Source organism: Monomorium pharaonis, chromosome 2 (genome assembly GCF_013373865.1).
Source record: "Monomorium pharaonis isolate MP-MQ-018 chromosome 2, ASM1337386v2, whole genome shotgun sequence".
NCBI classification, from domain to species: Eukaryota; Metazoa; Arthropoda; class Insecta; order Hymenoptera; family Formicidae; genus Monomorium; species Monomorium pharaonis.
The window spans coordinates 24343458-24363029 of record NC_050468.1 but is presented as its reverse complement, the minus strand read 5'-3'; the positions used below and the strand labels follow the sequence as shown (position 1 = coordinate 24363029).

Below are 19572 nucleotides of genomic sequence, written 5' to 3'. Positions count from 1 at the left end.
TTGAATTAAATATTCCGTTAATATAACCAAATATTTAGTGATATTTAGGATATAATTTAGGATATCCTTGAATAATAAAATTTAGTCAATCAATTGACTATTATATGTTTGTTAAAAATTAATATAATTTCTAAATCTATATTTGATTACATTAATAAAACATTTAATTAAAATTATTTCGAACCTTGACTATTATTATTATTAAACACTTTTTGAATGCACTTTTGATTAAGCTCTTTTTTAATGTCTCCGTGATCGTTGACACGTGTTATTACGTTTGAGATTCTAAAAGCTCGCTAAATTGATATTTACTGATTAAATTATACATTTGGTTATCTCTCTAAAATGAGTATTTTATATGTACATATATATCTACATAAATGTGAATGTATTGCATTAATTATGATAATTATTAATCAGTCAGTAAGTATTAATTAATTATGCGACGTTTTCATAATTGTTACTCTCATCGCACGTTCTAATCCAATTATTACAAATGCTCATCAAGCATTCCCTAATGTTATAAATTAAACATAGGAAATTTCGATAGAACGTTACAATAGCAATTTCATGTTGATTAACTGTGATTTTAGTTTAATTAGCTTTTTTTCAATTTTTAAACTATAGAAAACAAGAAGGAGTAGAATAATCCGAGATTAAAGCTGTTGTAAATCAATCATTTTCAAGGCTTTTTTAAGCGACCACGTAGAGGTAATACTTTTTTTCCTGCATATAGGTAAACGATTACGAAAGAAGATAAATTTTTATTGCCGCTACATGAAAACGTAAATCTGTCACGTGAAATTGCGAAAATTCTATGCAAGATTATCTCGTGCCTAAACCGGAATCTACCGGAGTCCAGTTTAAAGCGACTTATCGCGCAATAAGTCTCGCAGTCTACCGACTACTGCTACTACTACTACTACTACTACTACTACTAGTACTACGAGAGAGAGAGAGAGAGAGAGAGAGAGAGAGAGAGAGAAAGAGAGAAAGAGGGAGAGAGAGACAGAGATTATAGATAAGTATGCGTCGAAGTGAAAGTACGAAATTGCCGAGCTTACTCCACACTCCTAGATTTTCCGCCGGCGGTTATCCGCTCGCGTGCGCGCGAGCACGCGGTCGCTGAATATGCATTAAACGGGATATTACGGTGGATCAGGGGACGATACTATTTCTCATAGCGTAATGCTGTTGCGAGCGCCGCACCGGCTACCGCGGGTCGCTAACTTCGGTTCCGGCGCGGTGAATAAATTTCGCCAAGGGTCCACCGCGCGGTTTCTCCCGCTTTTTATTTCAAATTTCTCCGGGTCCGCTCCCGAGAACGCGGAGAGTGGCGAGACGCGAGCGGGAGGGACGTGGACCGATACTCGAGAGCAGCGCAACACGCTGCTGAACCCCACCGAATTGGAACCTCATCCCGCCCTCCACGGCTGCGCTGCGTGACGGATAATTGAAGAGCTAGCTCGCCCCTCAAAAGGAAGGGCAATCTCTCCTACCTCTCGAAAGTCGCGTGCATGTAAAGAATCAGTCTGTTCATTTCGGAGAGTCGCGTCAGTGAGGCAGGATTCTAAATATATGCCTCTTAAATTTGCAACATCACGTACGTGCTGCCCCTAATTTGCGAGATCATAAAAGGCCCAGGAAACAATTAGATCTCATAAGTAAATGTAAGTATAGTTGTCATAGTAAGAGAAGCGGATAAATTATAATTAATCCCTAGACATCTAGACTGAAAAAGTTCCTCTGTGACTTCCACTAATATTTTCCTTAAGTTTAATGCAGCCTTAGTCTTTTGGGCTTGATATAGTTCCAGGACGTTCTTGACACGTAACTAGCCTTCGGATAATATATGTAAGGTGGTCCTGATAAAATATTCTCAATAGTTTATCATTACTTTCTGGTAGAAATAATCATTAATTAAGTCTGATGCGTTTTGACTCGGCCACAATTACTATAACTTTAAAACTAAATTATAAGTATAATTACATATCAAGTGTAATCATAATTATAACAATAACGAAGCGTTTGTTATTTGTTTACACAGCGAAATTCATACGATTTCAATTTCTCTATAGCATCCCGCGTCAGTAAGGTTGCATCTCGTTGCATTCATAAGTGCGATGACGGCGGAGAGTATCCTGTCTCTTATTCGCGATAAATATTTATGATACAACCCGGGAAGGGGGAATATATTTACCAGTCAAACTTTCCAACGTGAAGGTCGCCGTCATCCCGAGGATTTGTATCGAGCAAAATGACTATGCGCGACGCTTAATCGCGCGATATGGGCCGTGAGATGTACAAAACTACGCGAGTTGCTTTAATTTCACTGGACGAGACTTACTGTGGGCGGAGAGGCGACGAAGGGACGCGGAAATTTTCTCCCTTTTCGCAGGGGTAGGACGGACCTCGAGAGCAACGTCATGATGATAAATCGGGCTCGAGAACGACGTCGGGGACCGCGTCGCGTTGCTAGGCCACCCTAGCGAGACACAATCTTTTCCTATTAGCCGTGCCACAGGCCTTAAAAACGTTGCCGAAAAAGTGCGGCGGGAAAACGGCGGGCAAAGCGACGACGGAACGGAGGGGGGTGGAGAGGGAAACGCGGCTGTGTGAATTATTGCCGTGACGCTGCCATGTGAGTTTAATCGGACATATTGCCGCGAAAAATGTTTCGCGTCCGCGCCGCAGCCGTGTGCTCTCTATTTCCGCGTGTAGCTGTACGCGTATCTCGCGAGAGACGTTATTAATATTAGTATATTTCAACATATACGCGACGAATGGATTTCATTAAGTTTGCAAATCATTCAAAATGAAACTGAACGTCACGTTATTTCATTCGAACGTACGTAATAAACATGCTCGGTCAGTTATATATGTCTCCCAGTTGTCTAATTTCCATTGCTTTTATTCGATATTTATTTTATTCGCGGACCATATATTTTATATATAATCTGTCTGTATATATTTTATATGTAATCTTGAAAAATAAAACACAACACGCCGAACTCGTAAATATTTATACGTTGTTCCATCCAACTGTGCCGCAAAATGTAAAGTGCTGTACAGCTACATAATTCTTTTTGTCACGTCAAAGGACCCTTTCGCTGATTTTGATCTAGAAATTGATTTTTTTTTCAGCGTATGTAATACCGTATGTAGGTCACCCATTTCGAACGCGAGAGGAGCGTCCCACTTTTTTTCTGAAAAATTAAGAGCACTGGAAGAAAATAAACGAAACGGAGAAAATAAACCGATCGGTAGAGTAGCTTTCTAGCTCACTTAGATCCGAGAATATCACTTCGTAGGATATCAACTTACGGAGTAAAGTAAACTAGACGCGATAATCGACTGTCGGGGGAGCGCTACTATAGGCGCAGCGATAATGACAAGGTATAGGTCCTCCGAGTCGTCGTTCGCCAATTTATTAGACGTCATAATCGTGAATGGGCTCGGTACTGTCGCGGCCAACGGCAATTTATGACTGCTATCGTCATTATACCACGACTGTACGAATATACACGACGCGAAATTATATCCCGCCGCAACACTATCGTTACCGTTCATCCCTCGCGATTAAGGAGGCTGATGATGCAAAATTTTCTAGAGATCTTCCGAGTGCCATTGCGGCGCTAGTTATCGAGCAGCATTCAGACTTATCGTTCTCCATAAAGCAAATTTTCGTTTTAGCTGATTGATACTTATAGCGAGAGAGAAAATGTACATTCGGATACTTAATTGTTACTGAATATTGAATCGAAGTCTTTTTGGAAACTTGGGAAAAGCGACATCGCAAGGGTACAAGCTTATTATTATCGCGCGCAAACACTCGAGGACGCGGATGTATTAAGGCAATTAGAAATGAGATATTAGACCGAAAGTCATCGATTGGGGATTAGATGGGACGAAAGGTGGATCGAAACGTTAAAGAAAAGGTACGTTGTAAGTTTGAGGCTTAAAGACGTGAGGATTCCGAAAGATTGATAGGACAGCTGGAAGAAGTAGGCTTCGCGCCCTCTTCACCTTTTTACATTTTATCGCGATTTTACGTCAATCAAGAAGGGATTCCACCTCGCAACCGGCAAGAAAAGCGCCAGGGGCAAAAATAGGTAGGTGACTTGAGTAGACGTTGCGAGAAAGTAGAATAAAGAAAAAGATAGGTGTCACGAGAAACAGATTTACAACGAATTTTAGTTCTCTTGGCGCGTACACTTCGTACGTATAAAAGTCCCCCTGAATTTGTCACTATTTATTGTCTCCTTTGAGAGAAGCGGGTGATATCTCTCTCAAATGACAAAGAGGAAATCTCGCTGTCTCTTTTTGCAACTTAAAATCTAGCCACTTTCAAGAGACTCTGGTATCGTTCGCGTTTTTAGAAGGAAAAACCTCGACCGGGCGTCTCTCCATCTTCTTGCTAACATGTCCCGACGTCGTGCGCATAGCGAAACGGGCAAACAACGGTAAGTACGAAAAGCGGACAAGCTACTCTTTTTCTTTTAAGAAGAGGGGAGGGAGGGGTAGAGATAAAAAAACTCGACGTAAACACGCACAAACAACCAGAGGTAAGGACGTGGGCAGGGCAGAGGGAGGCAAGGGGAAGAGGGAGAAGAGAAAAGAAACGTGGCCGAGAATGGATGTTACCGATTGTCTGGACCACGTCCGCCGCGATGTACCAGGCGAAGCGTCGCGACGCTTCTTCCTCGGTTTCGTTGTTTTAGCGCGAGTTTCGGAAACTCTGTCGCGCGACTGCCCCGGTCGGATTCGTCCCAGTAAAATGGACGCATTCCAAACGGCTGACGTCGCGTATTAAGGGTGCTTTCGTAATTGGATGAGCTTCCGGGGGAAAAAAAAACGTTACAAAAGTGCTGCAGCAAAATATCGATAAACAAACTGTTCGAAAAAAGTTTACAATGCTCAGTCGAGAGGCTTTGTCCAATCTTGATAGTACTAATTAGAAAAAGTCGTAAATTTTTTGTTGTAAAATAAATCGACTTGGAAACAGTATTCTTTTAAAATTTTGATGCTAGTCTTTACTGCCAGTCTTTGCGGTAAAACTTAATGCGCGCGTAATATCAGGTAATCAGGTTAAAAATTAATTAATAGCTTCACGCGTAGAGTAATTAATTAATATCTGACGTTATATTCCAATCAAATTTACAGTTGAGAAAGAAATAGAAAAATCTTATAAAGATCTTATTTACGAGATAAATATAAATAAAAATCGGATAAAAATATTATTAGCTGTAACAGTAAATAAACATAGCTAAGATTTCACGTCTGTCAAGCGTGTTATTTATTGCCAATAAAAAAATTAGACATTCGAAAGCGAACATATGATTGCGTGCGCACCGATCTGTAACCACAAATACTCTAAAAACGCAACCATTAACGGGAGATAATTACTCTCCCGAAGATCGATTTGCTTCGCGGTAAAAAGTATTACTTATTTCCTGTTGGCAAACCCCCGCAGAAACATGGTTGCCTTTTCGTCTGCCTTTTTCCTTACCGTCTCGCCGGATTCGGCGTGTGCGCCTATTTGCTCGCCGGGAAGTCAGCGAAAGAAACGAGCGAGTAGCGCAGCCGGGTTTTTCCGCTTAAATTCTTGGCGCTTCATCATCTCTCCGAACTTATTGGAGGAACGCGAGTAGGTATGCGTGCGTGCGTGCGTGCGTGCGTGCGTGCGAGACGCCGCGCCGCCATCGGTCTGTTTTCGACCGTAGCGTCGCGACGCAAGTAAGAGCGAGATCGATGTCGCGCTCTCGCGGATCCTCCTCGACGGATCGTTCCCATATAGTCTTCGGCACAGTCTGCTTTTTCTAATATCGGGCAATATCCGCGAGTACGCACGTTACGTAGAATCCGTAGATGGGTTTAACCGTACAATATTAAATTTTCGAATATTGGATTCTCAAGCGGGAGAAAGGCGTTCCGGGGCCGGGCTAAGTGCGTTCATCATCAACGAGGAGAGGAACGGGTTTATGCCTTAAAGTCGTAGAACAGAAGTTTGCTTTATGAATGCACCGGGGAACACGAGATTCCAATGGGAAATCAAAATATTTCCAACAGGGGAAAAAAATTAATGGAACGGAGTAGAATTCCCGATATGAAAATATGCTAACCTTTTATCGCAACAAATAAATATGGTATTTGTTTTCAAAACAGCTCGGAGGCGGATAAACTGTCGGCTGAAGCGATGAAGTCACATAAATCCCGCGAGCTTCCGTGCGACGGATCGATTTTCTATATCGCGATGAGATAGAGTTACTTGATATAGTAGTAGTTGGCGCACCACGGCGACGCGAGAAAACGCTTCGTTAGGCGATATCGCCATACGGCGGGACGAATCGGAAATACGCGGAGAGAGAAGTTACCGCACAGAATAGGGTGCGCGAGCGCGTTTTTCCCCGACTCACCATCCTCCAAACCTGTTTTGCGGGACGAGGATGGCACGCCAAACGGACGGACCAAAAAATACAGAAAGAGACGGAGAGAAAAGGAGAGAGAAAGAGAAAGAGAGAGAGAGAGAGAGAGAGAGAGAGACGAAAGCGATCGCGTGTTTGTCCTCGTCGGTGATTCCGGTCACCGGCCAAACTTGAACACGCCGACGAGAGCTTTCCTTTCATTCCGTAACGAGGTTAGGAAGCGATGGAACGAAGAGAAATAATTCTTCCCTCCGGCGCGCCGGAGCGGCAACCGGAGGTACCTCCGTTCTACTACTGTGTACACTTTGCTCTTCCGCCACGGCGGCGATGTTCCACGACGGCCGGAAAACCCGGAAAAACTGATTGCCCGGGCTTGCGGCAGTAATCGTCGCTACCGCTGCCGCCGCCTGTGTTATTTATTTCCATTTCGGTCTAACGTACCGTGAAAAGCCCGGTCCTACAAAGTTACGGCGCGCATAATGTCTCCCCTGACGATCCGCGCCTAAATCAAGCACTCTGAAAAATCCTCCGCCAAGTATTCGCAATTTAATGTTCAGATCCCGAATCCGGAGGCTACTTACACCTCGCACTCGGATGAATTGTCTGAAGAAATGTAAAACGCGTCACGCGCGCACAGAGAGAGAAAGAGAGAAAGAGAGGTTTATATGTACGTACCAAGCAGGCGAGTGTATTTGACAATCATTTGGAAGCATGGCAATCTGGGACAGGTGAAGAAAAGACAGCGGAGGATTGCAGAAAATTGCAAACGGAATGAAGCTGCGTATCTACCTTATTTTGCCCAACGGCGTGCATGGTTTTTCCTTCTACAATTGTCGACGGCTAACAAATAAACAAGATACGGACGAGATTGTATCTGCAGAACAAAAAGATTGTATCGTAATATCTGTCGGGTAGAACTGTCTATCGCAGAGACTCTCGAAGAGGGCAGTCGCGCGTATTTTTCCGATCGGATCCACGTGCTCGATTCACGAAGACGCCAGATGTAATGTCTGGCCGTAGGTTCCGAGTCTATGTGAACGCTTCCGGGACCGCTGCAAACGTGATCAGTTGCGACAACGATTGGAAAATAATTGAGCAATTTAGGGTTACGTGACTGGGACGTATCACGTCGTCGTCCGGAGAAATGAGGCGCAATGATGAGAGAGGAGGAGAGAAAGACGGGGAGGGGAGAAGAGCGGCAAAAGAGAGGGAGGAAACTCTCTGATAGAGTCCCATGGCGCCATAGGGACCCTTAGCCTGCCCCTCCTTCTCTTTCTGCTCTCAATGAAGTCTCGACGCGATGTTGGTGTCCCGTCGACAATCTGATTATAGCTTTGTCGTTCTGCAAATGTGATGGATGTTCTGCGGCTCATTCATCCCGAGATAACCGATGTGCGGATTTATTGCTACCAATTACGCTGGCGGATGAAATCGCAATCGCAATTGTAATGCGTTAATGCGTATAAGAATAGTGATATGAATGTATGTGTACAGATAAACGTCATATTCGAAGTTCGTCTTCCTTTGAAGACAAAGAAAATTCAATGCAGCGTAATATTTTTATAGCATCTTAAGTTTAATTCGTCTATTTTATGTTTTGTATAAAAAGTCAATAACTTAAGTAACTTAAGGCCTCGTGGGGTTAACGCTTGCGGTGTGTATCCCGATAATTCAAGTACACTGTTTGAGAGTCCTCGTGTTAATATCAAACAATTTAAATTAATTTGTACGAGATACGAGAGTTAATCCTTTTACTTTGCATTTTTCCACCGTTTCTTTTAACCGTTTCCGTGTTTTATCAATGTTTTCTTTCTTTTCACTCTCCCTCCTTTCCCCCTTCTCTCTCTCTCTCTCTCTCTCTCTCTCTCTCTCTCTCTTTCTCTCTCTCTAATTTAATCGGACCAGCATCTCCCGCCTGAAACTTGTGTAGAACGCAATAAAAAAAAAAGCGTGTATTCCCTTACGCGTTCCAGATTGCGTCTCTCTCGCGTAATTACTTTGCACCCACGTACGGTGTACAACGTACAATGCACGCCGCACGCGGACTCGTCCTCTTTTTACAAAGGGATTATTTCCTGCCACTATCGCGCCGCTCTTTAATCACCGTGCGCATCCTCCGCAAATAAAAACGGCGCGCCGCGATTTGTTGCGCGGTCCGAGACAAAACGGTCGCGCGGCGTGGCGTCGTGCGAGTTTGCGAACGACGGCGCAAAAACAGGAAGCTTTACGAGGCACCCCGAAAAGGGCATTCATAAAGATGCGGGCAAGAACGGCGCATCAAATCGCAACGATAACTATAATATAGCCTTTCGTACGAGGATAACTAGTATTATGCTTGATTCCGTGTAATTTTGCCATTAAACGCGCCATTAAAGCCTTAAGATTGTTTTCGTTTTGTATTATAATGACCACACACGTATTCCAACTGTGGAACGTTAGGCAACAATTTTCGAACGAGAAAATTATTTCATGTTTTTAACGTTAAATATGTACCGGGTACAAAGAAAATTATACATATTAAACGTTAAATATATGATATGAATTAAAACGTTAAACATTGATAACAATATAACAAAGTAAATTGGACAAATTCAACCAAAATATACATATATGCAATTTTTTGAACAAAATATTATTTATTAGAGATTGATACACGTAAAATAAAAAAACGCACGAAACACGTGGAAACGTTTGTTTTCAATTTCGAGAGATATATTTTGTTTTAATTTTAGTTACATTTTTTGACACTTTTTTCCCTCAAAGAGAGAGTCCTTAAGGAATCTTCTCAAAGGAAAGAAATACGCACTTTGACAAAATAAATAATCTATCTCAGTATGCAAAAAACCTTTTACGAAATTCAAACTTCGGAGATGAGACATTTCATATGCAGCGGGCAAATACCGTGTTCCAACCGCCTCATGTTTCGCGTAAGAACGAATAATAAAGAAATCCCTGCTAAAATACATCCCGCGCATGAAGAGACGAGTGCCCTGCGCTATCGATACAGACTACCGCGCAAAAAGAGATTCTGTCGTTGCCACTAACTGCATATGGATATCGGGGAACCAAAGTACGGCTTGCCTTATTGAAATTACGCGTGAGCGTACAGAGTGTGTATAAATACGCATATAAGCTTGAGAGAGAGAAAGCAAGAGAGAGAGAGAGAGAGAGAGAGAGAGAGAGAGAGAGAGAGTGCATATTCGCACAGAGAATGAGAGAGACTCGTTAACTTTTTACGAGCGATTCTTCCTCCCTATTTATGGCCGAGTATATTCAACAAAAAAGTATATGACGACTCCTTATGTCACCTATCATTAGATCAAATGACATTCCTCAATATGACATTTAAAATAAATAAAAAATATGAAGTACCTAATTACGGATTTATTTGGTGTTAACAAACGCAACTAAAGCGGTATAAAAAGATGAATGTACTTTCTCATATCGCATTAATTAATACGACAAATGACCTCAAAAGGGTTATCGTAAATTCTATTAAAAGATCTTGATTCAGACAATTGATGTTAATTTAGCCTATATATATACCCTACGCGTTTCAAAATTAGACAAAAGATATCTCTCGGTTTTATTATGATAGATAAAAACAGGGCAAAGATTATGGCGCTTCTAGGTCCTACACGAACTTTCTCTTTCTGGACTCTCTCTCTCTCTCTCTCTCTCTCTCTCTCTCTCTTTCTTTCTCGAACAAAGTTTTCAAACAAATTGAAGATCCAATTCCATAAAGCATCGACGAATAAATATTAGTCTTACCGATTCAATAAAGTAATCCTCTTCCAAATTTATCAATGGATAAGAGGAACAAATCTCAGGTTTTTCAACTATAAAATCGCTATTAGTCATAAAATCAGCTTTCCGTATTTTTGACTCGCAAGTACACTTTCATCATCGATCACGCTTGAGAAAAGACGAAACAGTGATTCGTTTATTTATGCAATGCTTTCGCGCATTTGCTCTGTGCATTTACATTTTTTGTGAAGCATAACATTTAATAGTTATAAAGGATTCATTGTTAATAAAAAGATATGATATAGAATACTGTAATATACTTCACAGAGCCTACAGTTTTAAGTGCTTATCGAAAGCTGCAACTATCGTCCAAACTCTCTATCTTTTTTCCGCTGGTATTTTATTAATTCTTTACAACATTTTAATTTGTAAAAAGTGTGGCATTAGTAAGTTTTATAATTCGCACAACTTGACCTAATTAAATCTCTAATTGATTGAATAATGTTAATATAATAAATTATGCGAAAACAAAATTTAAAAGTTTATATTTATTCAAAATATTCCGGAGAAATGACTTTATCTCTTAATCAGAGTTTAAATAATCTATTAAAATTGTCGTTTTTTACTTCAGCTTTCAAGCTATATTTATATATCATCCATCTTATTACAGACACAAGTCAAATTTGTAATTTATTTATTGAATTAAGTAAACGTCAACCTTTTAAAACTAGAGCTAGACTATAAATTTCTCATAAGTGCATTGTTCCACGAGATCCTCTAAAGAAAAAGTCCTACATCTGTCTATATAAAACAGGGGCCCGATAGACATAAATATCTCTTCTTTGATGAAAGGGGGATTCTCTATAAACGAGGAAACGACCGTGATGTACCCTGCCGTTTCAGAACAAAAGTTCGTGACTTTTCGTGACGCTTTGAGGAGCACGCTGTTTTTGTTATCATTAATCCCGGAGATATCACAACGATGGTTTCTTTCTTCAGTTCATCGCTGGTCCGGAGATTATGGATATAGCTTCCTCGCCGCGAACGAAAAAACGCGACGAGACGTTCCTCAAGTCACTCGTCGAGCAAAGAAATACGACAATGTCAAGAGATTGAAAGATATAAATACGATACAAGAAAAAAGATGCGATTGATCAGTTTGCAAGTATTTCTATGAGTCAAAGAAATATTAAAGAAAACAACATTCGTTAATTAATATTCTAAATATAAATTAATTGTATAATTATAGATCTATATGTTGCTATAATAATAGAGATTAAATCGTTAAATTAATAAACTCAAGAAATTTCTTTTGAGATTTGTGATAAAGTACGAAAGTACAGGATTCATTATAATGCTGTTATGCGGTAATAATGCTTCATTTAAATGGTCTTGCGTTGAATAGCAGATTTACCAAAAGCAGGAATTTCCTGCCAATCAAGTAAAATCCTCTTTCACGTCCCGTCTCTCAGATCGGCATATAACGTGGCGTACAGCATCTCGAAAAGGCAACGGGCTTTGATTTACTCTCTCGTCCCCCCATTCAAGACGACGCTACAGCGGCGCGGCGCGTTTTCTCTTTAAATGGGCGCCCAACGTCTGAGCGACATTAGAGTTCTCGGTCAAAGCTGAAGTCACGGCGAGGGTCTCCATCCTTGATGTTTTCCTTCAGGAGACACTCAGGAGGCGCACCGCGACAAGCCGGGGAAATAAGAACGTTCGAGATAAATACACCGAGAGATTCTTTCTTATGTCGTCTCTCGTGCTTTATAGATCGTTCAAATAACGAAAACAAACCGGTTGATGCACGTAATGTGTAATTCCGTTGAACTACTAGACTGATACGATCGCGCATGGATTCGATTAGAAAGGAGTTGCGCGCTCGCATATAGTTACGCTTATTATTTGAAGGTCGTGTTGCATCGCATTGGCGATGCAATTCAATCGAAACATATTCCAAGATTATATCATTCAATATCTGGACGAGAAATACGCTTCGCAATATGTTCCACTGGATGGATTATTGCATTATTTGGAATGTTATTTACTATCGTGGAATGTAATTTGATCGCATGAGTCTGCGAATTAAATATGCACAATTTCAAAAAAAAAAAGGTTATAACAGCAAAATCGTTATTATTACGCGAAAAAATTTCAATATAATTGTTACATTCAAGCTATAATAAAAAGAGAAATTTGATAATATCAAATTTAAAATGTACAACAATATTAAGATTCGTAATTATGTAACTATTTTCATTATTATAACATTGATTTGTGGCTGGAAATAGTAAATGTTGGTGAGAATAATGTTCCATATTTATTTCAATGATAGCAAAACCAATCAATATGCTCGCACCTGTGTTTCATAGTATCATAAAATATATTGTCCCATTCTCTTATAATTCTTATATGTTAACTACCACAATTTAATTCGTACATTATATTTAATAATTTTGACAATGTTCAGTTATTCAGACTAGCATAATTAATAGAGGCACATACGCGAAATTTCTGAGCAACCCTTCTACATGAAAATTCGATATTTTAAATTATTGAAATAGTAGACCGAATCAGTATATCGAAATAGTATCAAATTGTTTCGATGCTACGCGGAAAAAAACACGAAAAAAAAAAAGAATGAAAAAAGGTACGTGTAACAGAACGCGCGAAACATTTTGCATTTATCGCATATTTACATCGCGGCGAACGTTACAAGCGTGAACGCCCCGCGTTCGCCGTGAACCCGCCGCGGAATTCAGCATGCTTCAAAATTGCATGCGTAGCGCATTCCACGTTTCGATGATTTCCGATCGAAGGCTGTCGGAGCGATGCACGCGCCGCGAACGCATCGGCGAGCGGTTACTCGCGTGCTTTCTGCGAGACAATAAGCGCGAGAAGGAGGTGGGGGACGTTGTTTCGCAATAAAAAGAATTCAGCTTACCGTTATCGTCGCCGCTGGAATTCCTACCTTTATACGCGACATGACTTCGCGTATCGCGTGATGAATGTATCGTACATTCGCTGCATTCGCGTTGCCGTAATGGGATACGCAATGCGTGCATCTGCGAATTAGAAATGCCCGAGCACGCAAGGACTAAGGAGGAGGATATATCCCGCTAGATTTCGCAACGTAACAATAAGAAAAACATTGATTTGATGTGAGTGTTTCATTCCTACAGCGAACAATCCAAATCGTTGATGAATCAGCTATTAAATGAATGTCGGCATCAATAATTTGATATAAATTTATTTCTCCCTTTAATTCTCAAGTAAAATTATTATATACATAGACAAATATAATTCTCATGGCTACGAAAAACAGTTACTCATGTTTTAGTTTTTTCTTTTAAGTATGGTTATCTTTTCACACACACAAAATAACTTGAATCAAATAAACTTATTTCAAATAATTTATAAATTTATATACCCACAAATCGATAGTAAGTTCATCATAAGCATCAAATTTATTCAAACTATTCTGAGAATCTTAGTCCGATAATTTAATATTTCAACTAAGAACATTAAGTTAAAATAAAAATTCGATTTGCATATTATCTTGATTTTTCTTCGATTTAGTTTTATAATATCTTTCGACAAAATATAAATACTTTTTTCAAGTATTTGATAATGGGTTTCCTTAAATTTGTGATAAGTATATTTTAAGACTATTATTTTAAAAAATATACTTTATTAAAAATAACCGCCATTTAATAAAAAAAAGTAAATTAAATAATCACTTTTCTTGACAGTGGAATTGATATTTTTCTGTGTATGAATTAACTCATTTTAATTCATTGTTCTATTTCTTAGGTAATCTATCTTAGGTAAATGTAAGGATTTTTACATGTCAAGTTGTTATTCGCACTGTCAAATTAAAATGTTGCGTACAAGAGACGGATTTTAAAAGATGAAAATAAGGATCCAAAAGGAAAAATTAGAAATCGTAGTTACTACGATTAAATATGTCAGCGAAAAATCTCTCGTCAGAAGAGCACTCATGGTACGCTGCGCGAGGTAACACTCTCTTTGAGTCAAGAAAAAGAAAAAAACTGAAAATATCGACGAAAGAGATTGTGGGTCAGCAACACTCGCCGCTAACGTTCCACTTTCTCCTTTCTTCGGTTTTCGTAGACGGAAAGTCCACGACGGAAGGTCCACGACCTCATAACTGGTTTCAGTTACGACTATTATTTCGACGAAAATTGTAAAAGCTTCCGGTTTTGTTTGATGTAACCGTAGCAGAGTGCTTATTCCCAAAATAATATTGCAAGAAATCCACAACGAGAATAATACCTCACTCGAAAATACATAAAGAGAAGTTGTCATCTCCTGTATTATTTAAGAAGATATTTCTATATTAATTAAGAAGGTATATTCATCTTCTGTATTACATTCTATATTAAATTCTATGTTAAGTAACATCTTGTTTCCTAAAAATTTTATTTTTCCTCTAAAATTCTTATAAATTATATTAACCTTAGAAGACAAAATTAAATTTGTCTACTTTTAAAGACAAAAAGAGGGAGGGGGATAAAATGTCATCCCAAACTTTTTGAGTGTCTCAGTCCTTTATATCAGCAGTAAATTGATAATTAAGTAGTGCATTTTTGTTTTATAAAAAAAAAACAATGATGATTTTCTGTAAGAGAAAAATCTATTTAAAGTAAAAAAAAATTAAGAAAATTGTACAAAAATAAGTGCAGTTTGATTTTAAAATAATAATCACACATTTGTCTTCTAAGGTTAATGTCAACAAAGTCCCTTATAAGTACTTTCATTTTTCATTTTTCAAATAAATTTAAAAAAATATGAATGGAAGACACGAGCGACAATGATCCTCGGCCTATAGTTACATGGTCGGCCGTGCCAATTTGTAAGAACGAATGGTTAAACGCAGATCACGATAGGAAAAACATCCCGGTGCCCTGGCGGAATCTGCGTAATCGATTCTTCATGCAAATGAGAGTCGTTGCGCGCTATTACAACACGGAGAAGCCGGACTCGCCCGGGTGTACGCACTAATCGATTCTCGCGATCGGAACGAGACGAGAGAAGCGGAGCTTTGCGGGATTACTACGATTATCCGAATAATTACCCTCTGAGCATCGGGGATATCGGACGGAACGGCAAATAAAGCCGGCCTCGATCGTCGGCCAAATTCGTATTCCATCTGCGCATTCAGTTGCACCGGCTGACATTTGTGTGGATAATCAACATCGCGTTTCCTCGTAAGTCGAATGCTCTATCAATCGATATCAATCGATAAATAAATAAGTAAATAAATAATAAATACAATTCAGCGGAATGACAATAGAGGATTAAGTTAAAAAACCAAAAAAAAAACCCGAGCAGATTGCTTTTTAGACTCAGATTTTCAATTTCACGTAATCATTAATATTCTCGTTACTTTTTGATATGTCAACGCTCATTCAACGCGAAGATCCGGTTAGTTTTCAATTTCGTTTAATCCGAGTCGCGCCGCTTCCGATTCATAGCAATGGACGTTAATAAAAGAAGCGAAATGGCTGATCGCCACGCTCCGATAAATAGCGAATTGTTCGTTTTTTCCGTTTACGCGGCTATTAGATATAGTTTATTGTGGAGAATTCCGGCAATGTTCCGGACGCCTGCGTTATCTTCTGGAAAATCGCGAACGTCAACCAGATGCAATTAAGAGAGAAAAAGAGAGAGAAAGAGAGAGAGAGAGAGAGAGAGAGAGAGAGAGAGAGAGAGAGAGAGAAGAGAGAGAGAATAAAATTTTACCAATCGATAAGATATTCGCGTTACGAACGCAGAAACGATGTATAATAAATCCGTGTAGTATAACGTGAGATGCTTTTAATAACGTGATGAATGATAAATTAAACTAATTAAAGTATATTTGAAGAAAACAAAAGAAAAATTCAAATTGCATTAGAAATTCTAAATATTATTTTCATTCGAATATTTTTTCACCTAAAAATAATGCACGTCACAGAATAAATTTGCGCCTGTGATACAACTGAATATCAAGGGAAACAGATAATGCCAAAGGGTATCTATATTCATCATTCTGCCGTACCCGCAGTATCGAGACCTACCGTGAAATTACCGTAAATATATCGCTTTCTGCGAGGGAGCCCTTTTGAGAGGTAAGAAGCAACGGTGAAAAAATTAACAAGGCAATAATGAAGACTCACCGAGCGCCTTGCAGCTTGCACCATGAAGTGAATCCCCGGCTAGTTGAATGATGGCCATAAGAATATCGCCCATCATTAGGCAAGCGACATGATGAGTCTGGCAACGCCAGTGCAGAACGTGATGAGAGGCCGGCAGTAACCAACCGGCAGCCAAAGTAGCAGCTAAGAAAACGGCGCTAATGATGAAGCCCACTGGATAAAGGGTGAATCTGATGTCCGTCGCTTTTACCGCAGGTCTGAAAAAAAAACGCGAGCAGATTAGGACGCTGCTTTGGACGCTATAGTTTTTAGTTTAAATCTATTTGCGACGCAAAAACACAAAAATCTAAAAGTTTAATCTAAAAGTCGGGAAATGTAATGAGTCGATCATACGATCGATGAAAGATATAAAATTATTCCGTTTGTGATACAAATCTTTCCTTTTTGTTGAATTCTTAATATTTATTCACAAAAAGGTTCTTCGTTATACGCATTATACGATTGTATTATTGTAACGTATAACTAGATTAATATAACATACGTATTAAATAACAGGGTCATTTAATTTGAGTTATATGATATCATGTTTTGTTATGTGTTTACAATGGATGACCTAAACACGTAATTTACATCTGAAATTAACGACAAATTTCAAATCGAAACAATGTATAATTTATTGATCGATATCATGCAAGGATAATAACAATTAAAGTTAAAAAAAGAATAATAATAATAATTTACCACTGCGTAGACGTACGTACTTTCACCATAAAAATGTCTCTTTTCTCTATTTCACCCGTTCAAATCTTTTTTTTACATGCTAGCGGAAAGGAAGGTTAGCATACATTTAACATGCAAATTCCAGTGTCGGGCCTGTCGATATTTTCCACTACGGACAAAAAGTCGCGAAAGAAAAAGGCGAATTATGGCGCTATTTCTCGTTATTTCTCGCGCTGGGCGGATTAATTAAATTCGGGCAGTTTTATCGGCGTCACATCGGCAATTGACCGATTGGCTTACTGCCAACCAGTGGGCAGTGAGCCAGATATTCGATCGATTATAACGGAAATAATACCGCGTTCATCGACAATCGTTACGCCCGTTTTTAATTAAGATTCCTGGAAGATTCGAGCGAAATAATTTTTCATCGCGATTAATTATATCACGACGCGACCGCATTCAGGACAGGCGGATTTCCGTTTTCAGGGACCGTTTACGGTGATTTTAACTCGCATCGATCATTTACACACGTGCCTACTGCGAGTGAAAGTTGAGGGGAAAGCACTTCCAAGATCTCCAGAGATTTGAGTCACTGTTTACTAGAAACTTTCATGGAATAAAAAATCTACACGTGCGTTATAAATGTTATCTAATTCCAGAACAACGAACAATCCGCGTTTCACTGGATACGACATATCCAACTCAATCTGATTGCTTATAACTTTTATAAAAATAAACATTGTATTAAATTTTTTTCAATTAAAACGCCATTAAAAATATAACTACTGCACATGTATTTTCATCAATGAAAAGGTTACAACGAAAAAAAAAAAAACATAAATTTATAAAAAAAGATAAGGATGTTTTAATGTATTCAAATCTCTGAGTAGATTAAAACATAATACATAAAATACATAAATGGAATGCAATGCCAACTTGCCTCTTATGCCAACGAGCCTCAGCCTTCCCTATTGTTGAATTGTACATAATTTGAGTTATTTTGTTATCATTCCTACGTCGCCACTGCTCCTATTCAATATGTCGTTAATTTAACTAAAACAATGGAGTTGAACTCAAGCATTAAAATTGATCAAATTTAACTGAAATTTATTCTTTATTAGAATTTAGAATTTATGTATGTTAAGTGAAAATAATAAATTTTGATACATATAAAAGTTAAAAGTAATAAAACGCTATTTAATTTAAAAAATTTATTTATATTTGATTCTTGAATATTCAAAATTGCAGATTAGCCAATGCAATCTTTAGAATCATAGAATTACCAATCTTTAGGGGGGAAAAAAAAAAAAAAACATTCAAATATGTTATATCCACAGTGCGTTCTAAAAATTAAATATTTTATAAACAAATAATTAGTGTAAAAAATAGATATGTTTACGATAATAAAATAAAATTACATGCGGAGATAACGGTTTTCTTTTCAAGATTGTGTAAAAATTCAATTTTTAACTTGTAAAATAACAATAATAATTTCTGCTTTGAAATCTGTTCGATTATATCGCGTTCCAAGTGCAACACGTGCATTTAACACACGTATTGTCAAAGATTGATTTTATCCAATTTTGAGAAAAGTTGTGATAGTTCATCGACTCTATCCGCGATGCATTCACGATGAAAAAAAACCATCACGTCCGACCGCGTTTTGTTCCATTGATTGCCGGTTCGCTGAAGTAGTTGGCGAATAAATTTTTCACGGGAAAACAAAATACCGTGTGTCAGGCGACCCGTATGCGCACGTATGCACAAGTGCAAATAGAATACGAACGTATAGTAACTTTCTGCAAAATCGGTTCTGCATCGGGCGCAAATGCGCGGCGCTAATCGCATTTTCGACGTTACTTTATGCACCCAGCGGCGATTAAACTTTTGCCATAAATTCTCCCGGCAATTTTCGTTAAACGCCGCGTCGGCGACACTTCGAATCCGGGAGATAAACACGGTTCATTGGTGGTACACTGCATCCCCGGTGGCGACATATACTAACTGGGAATTCTCGTATATATACTACGTGACACGACATGATGCTACACGTTTCTACCGAACGGAGACTCTCGGATCTTACTATCGTGTAATGTCCTGCATGTCTGCCCGTCAATCCATCACGGTTCGTCCTTAGTCTTAGCGGGGACGCACGTGTCTCTCCACGAATGAGATCCTTTAACCCCATCTTACGTTAAGTGACGTACAGATACCGTAAATCACCCGAAGTTTAGCACGTTGGATTGTTAATGCGAAAATGTATAGCGTTAGACAACGCCTGCATATACCCGTGGTAATTTCGCGTTTCCTCCTAAGAAGGGGAAAAACTCTAAACGTCCCAGAAATCCATCGAGAAATAACTTCGGAATAATTTAACAAAAATGCCGTATCAGTACTGCATATATCTTCGAAATATCTTATATCTTCACATTCAGTTGTCGCACAGCTGTCTTTCAAAATATACATACTATATATCAAAAGTCTGGAAAGATAGGAGAGCCGCTTCAATTATATCAAAA

At 38.9% G+C, this 19572-nt stretch overlaps 1 protein-coding gene across 1 annotated transcript in view; it reads right to left on the bottom strand.

Annotated features, from left to right (window-relative positions):
- LOC105828909 (probable G-protein coupled receptor Mth-like 1) overlaps positions 1-19572 on the bottom strand; it is a 143526-nt gene that overhangs the window by 119987 nt on the left and 3967 nt on the right. Inside the window, exon 3 of the mRNA XM_036282474.1 lies at positions 16355-16590. Within this exon, the coding sequence (XP_036138367.1) occupies positions 16355-16590 (236 nt within the window). The remainder of the gene's footprint in view (positions 1-16354; positions 16591-19572) is intronic.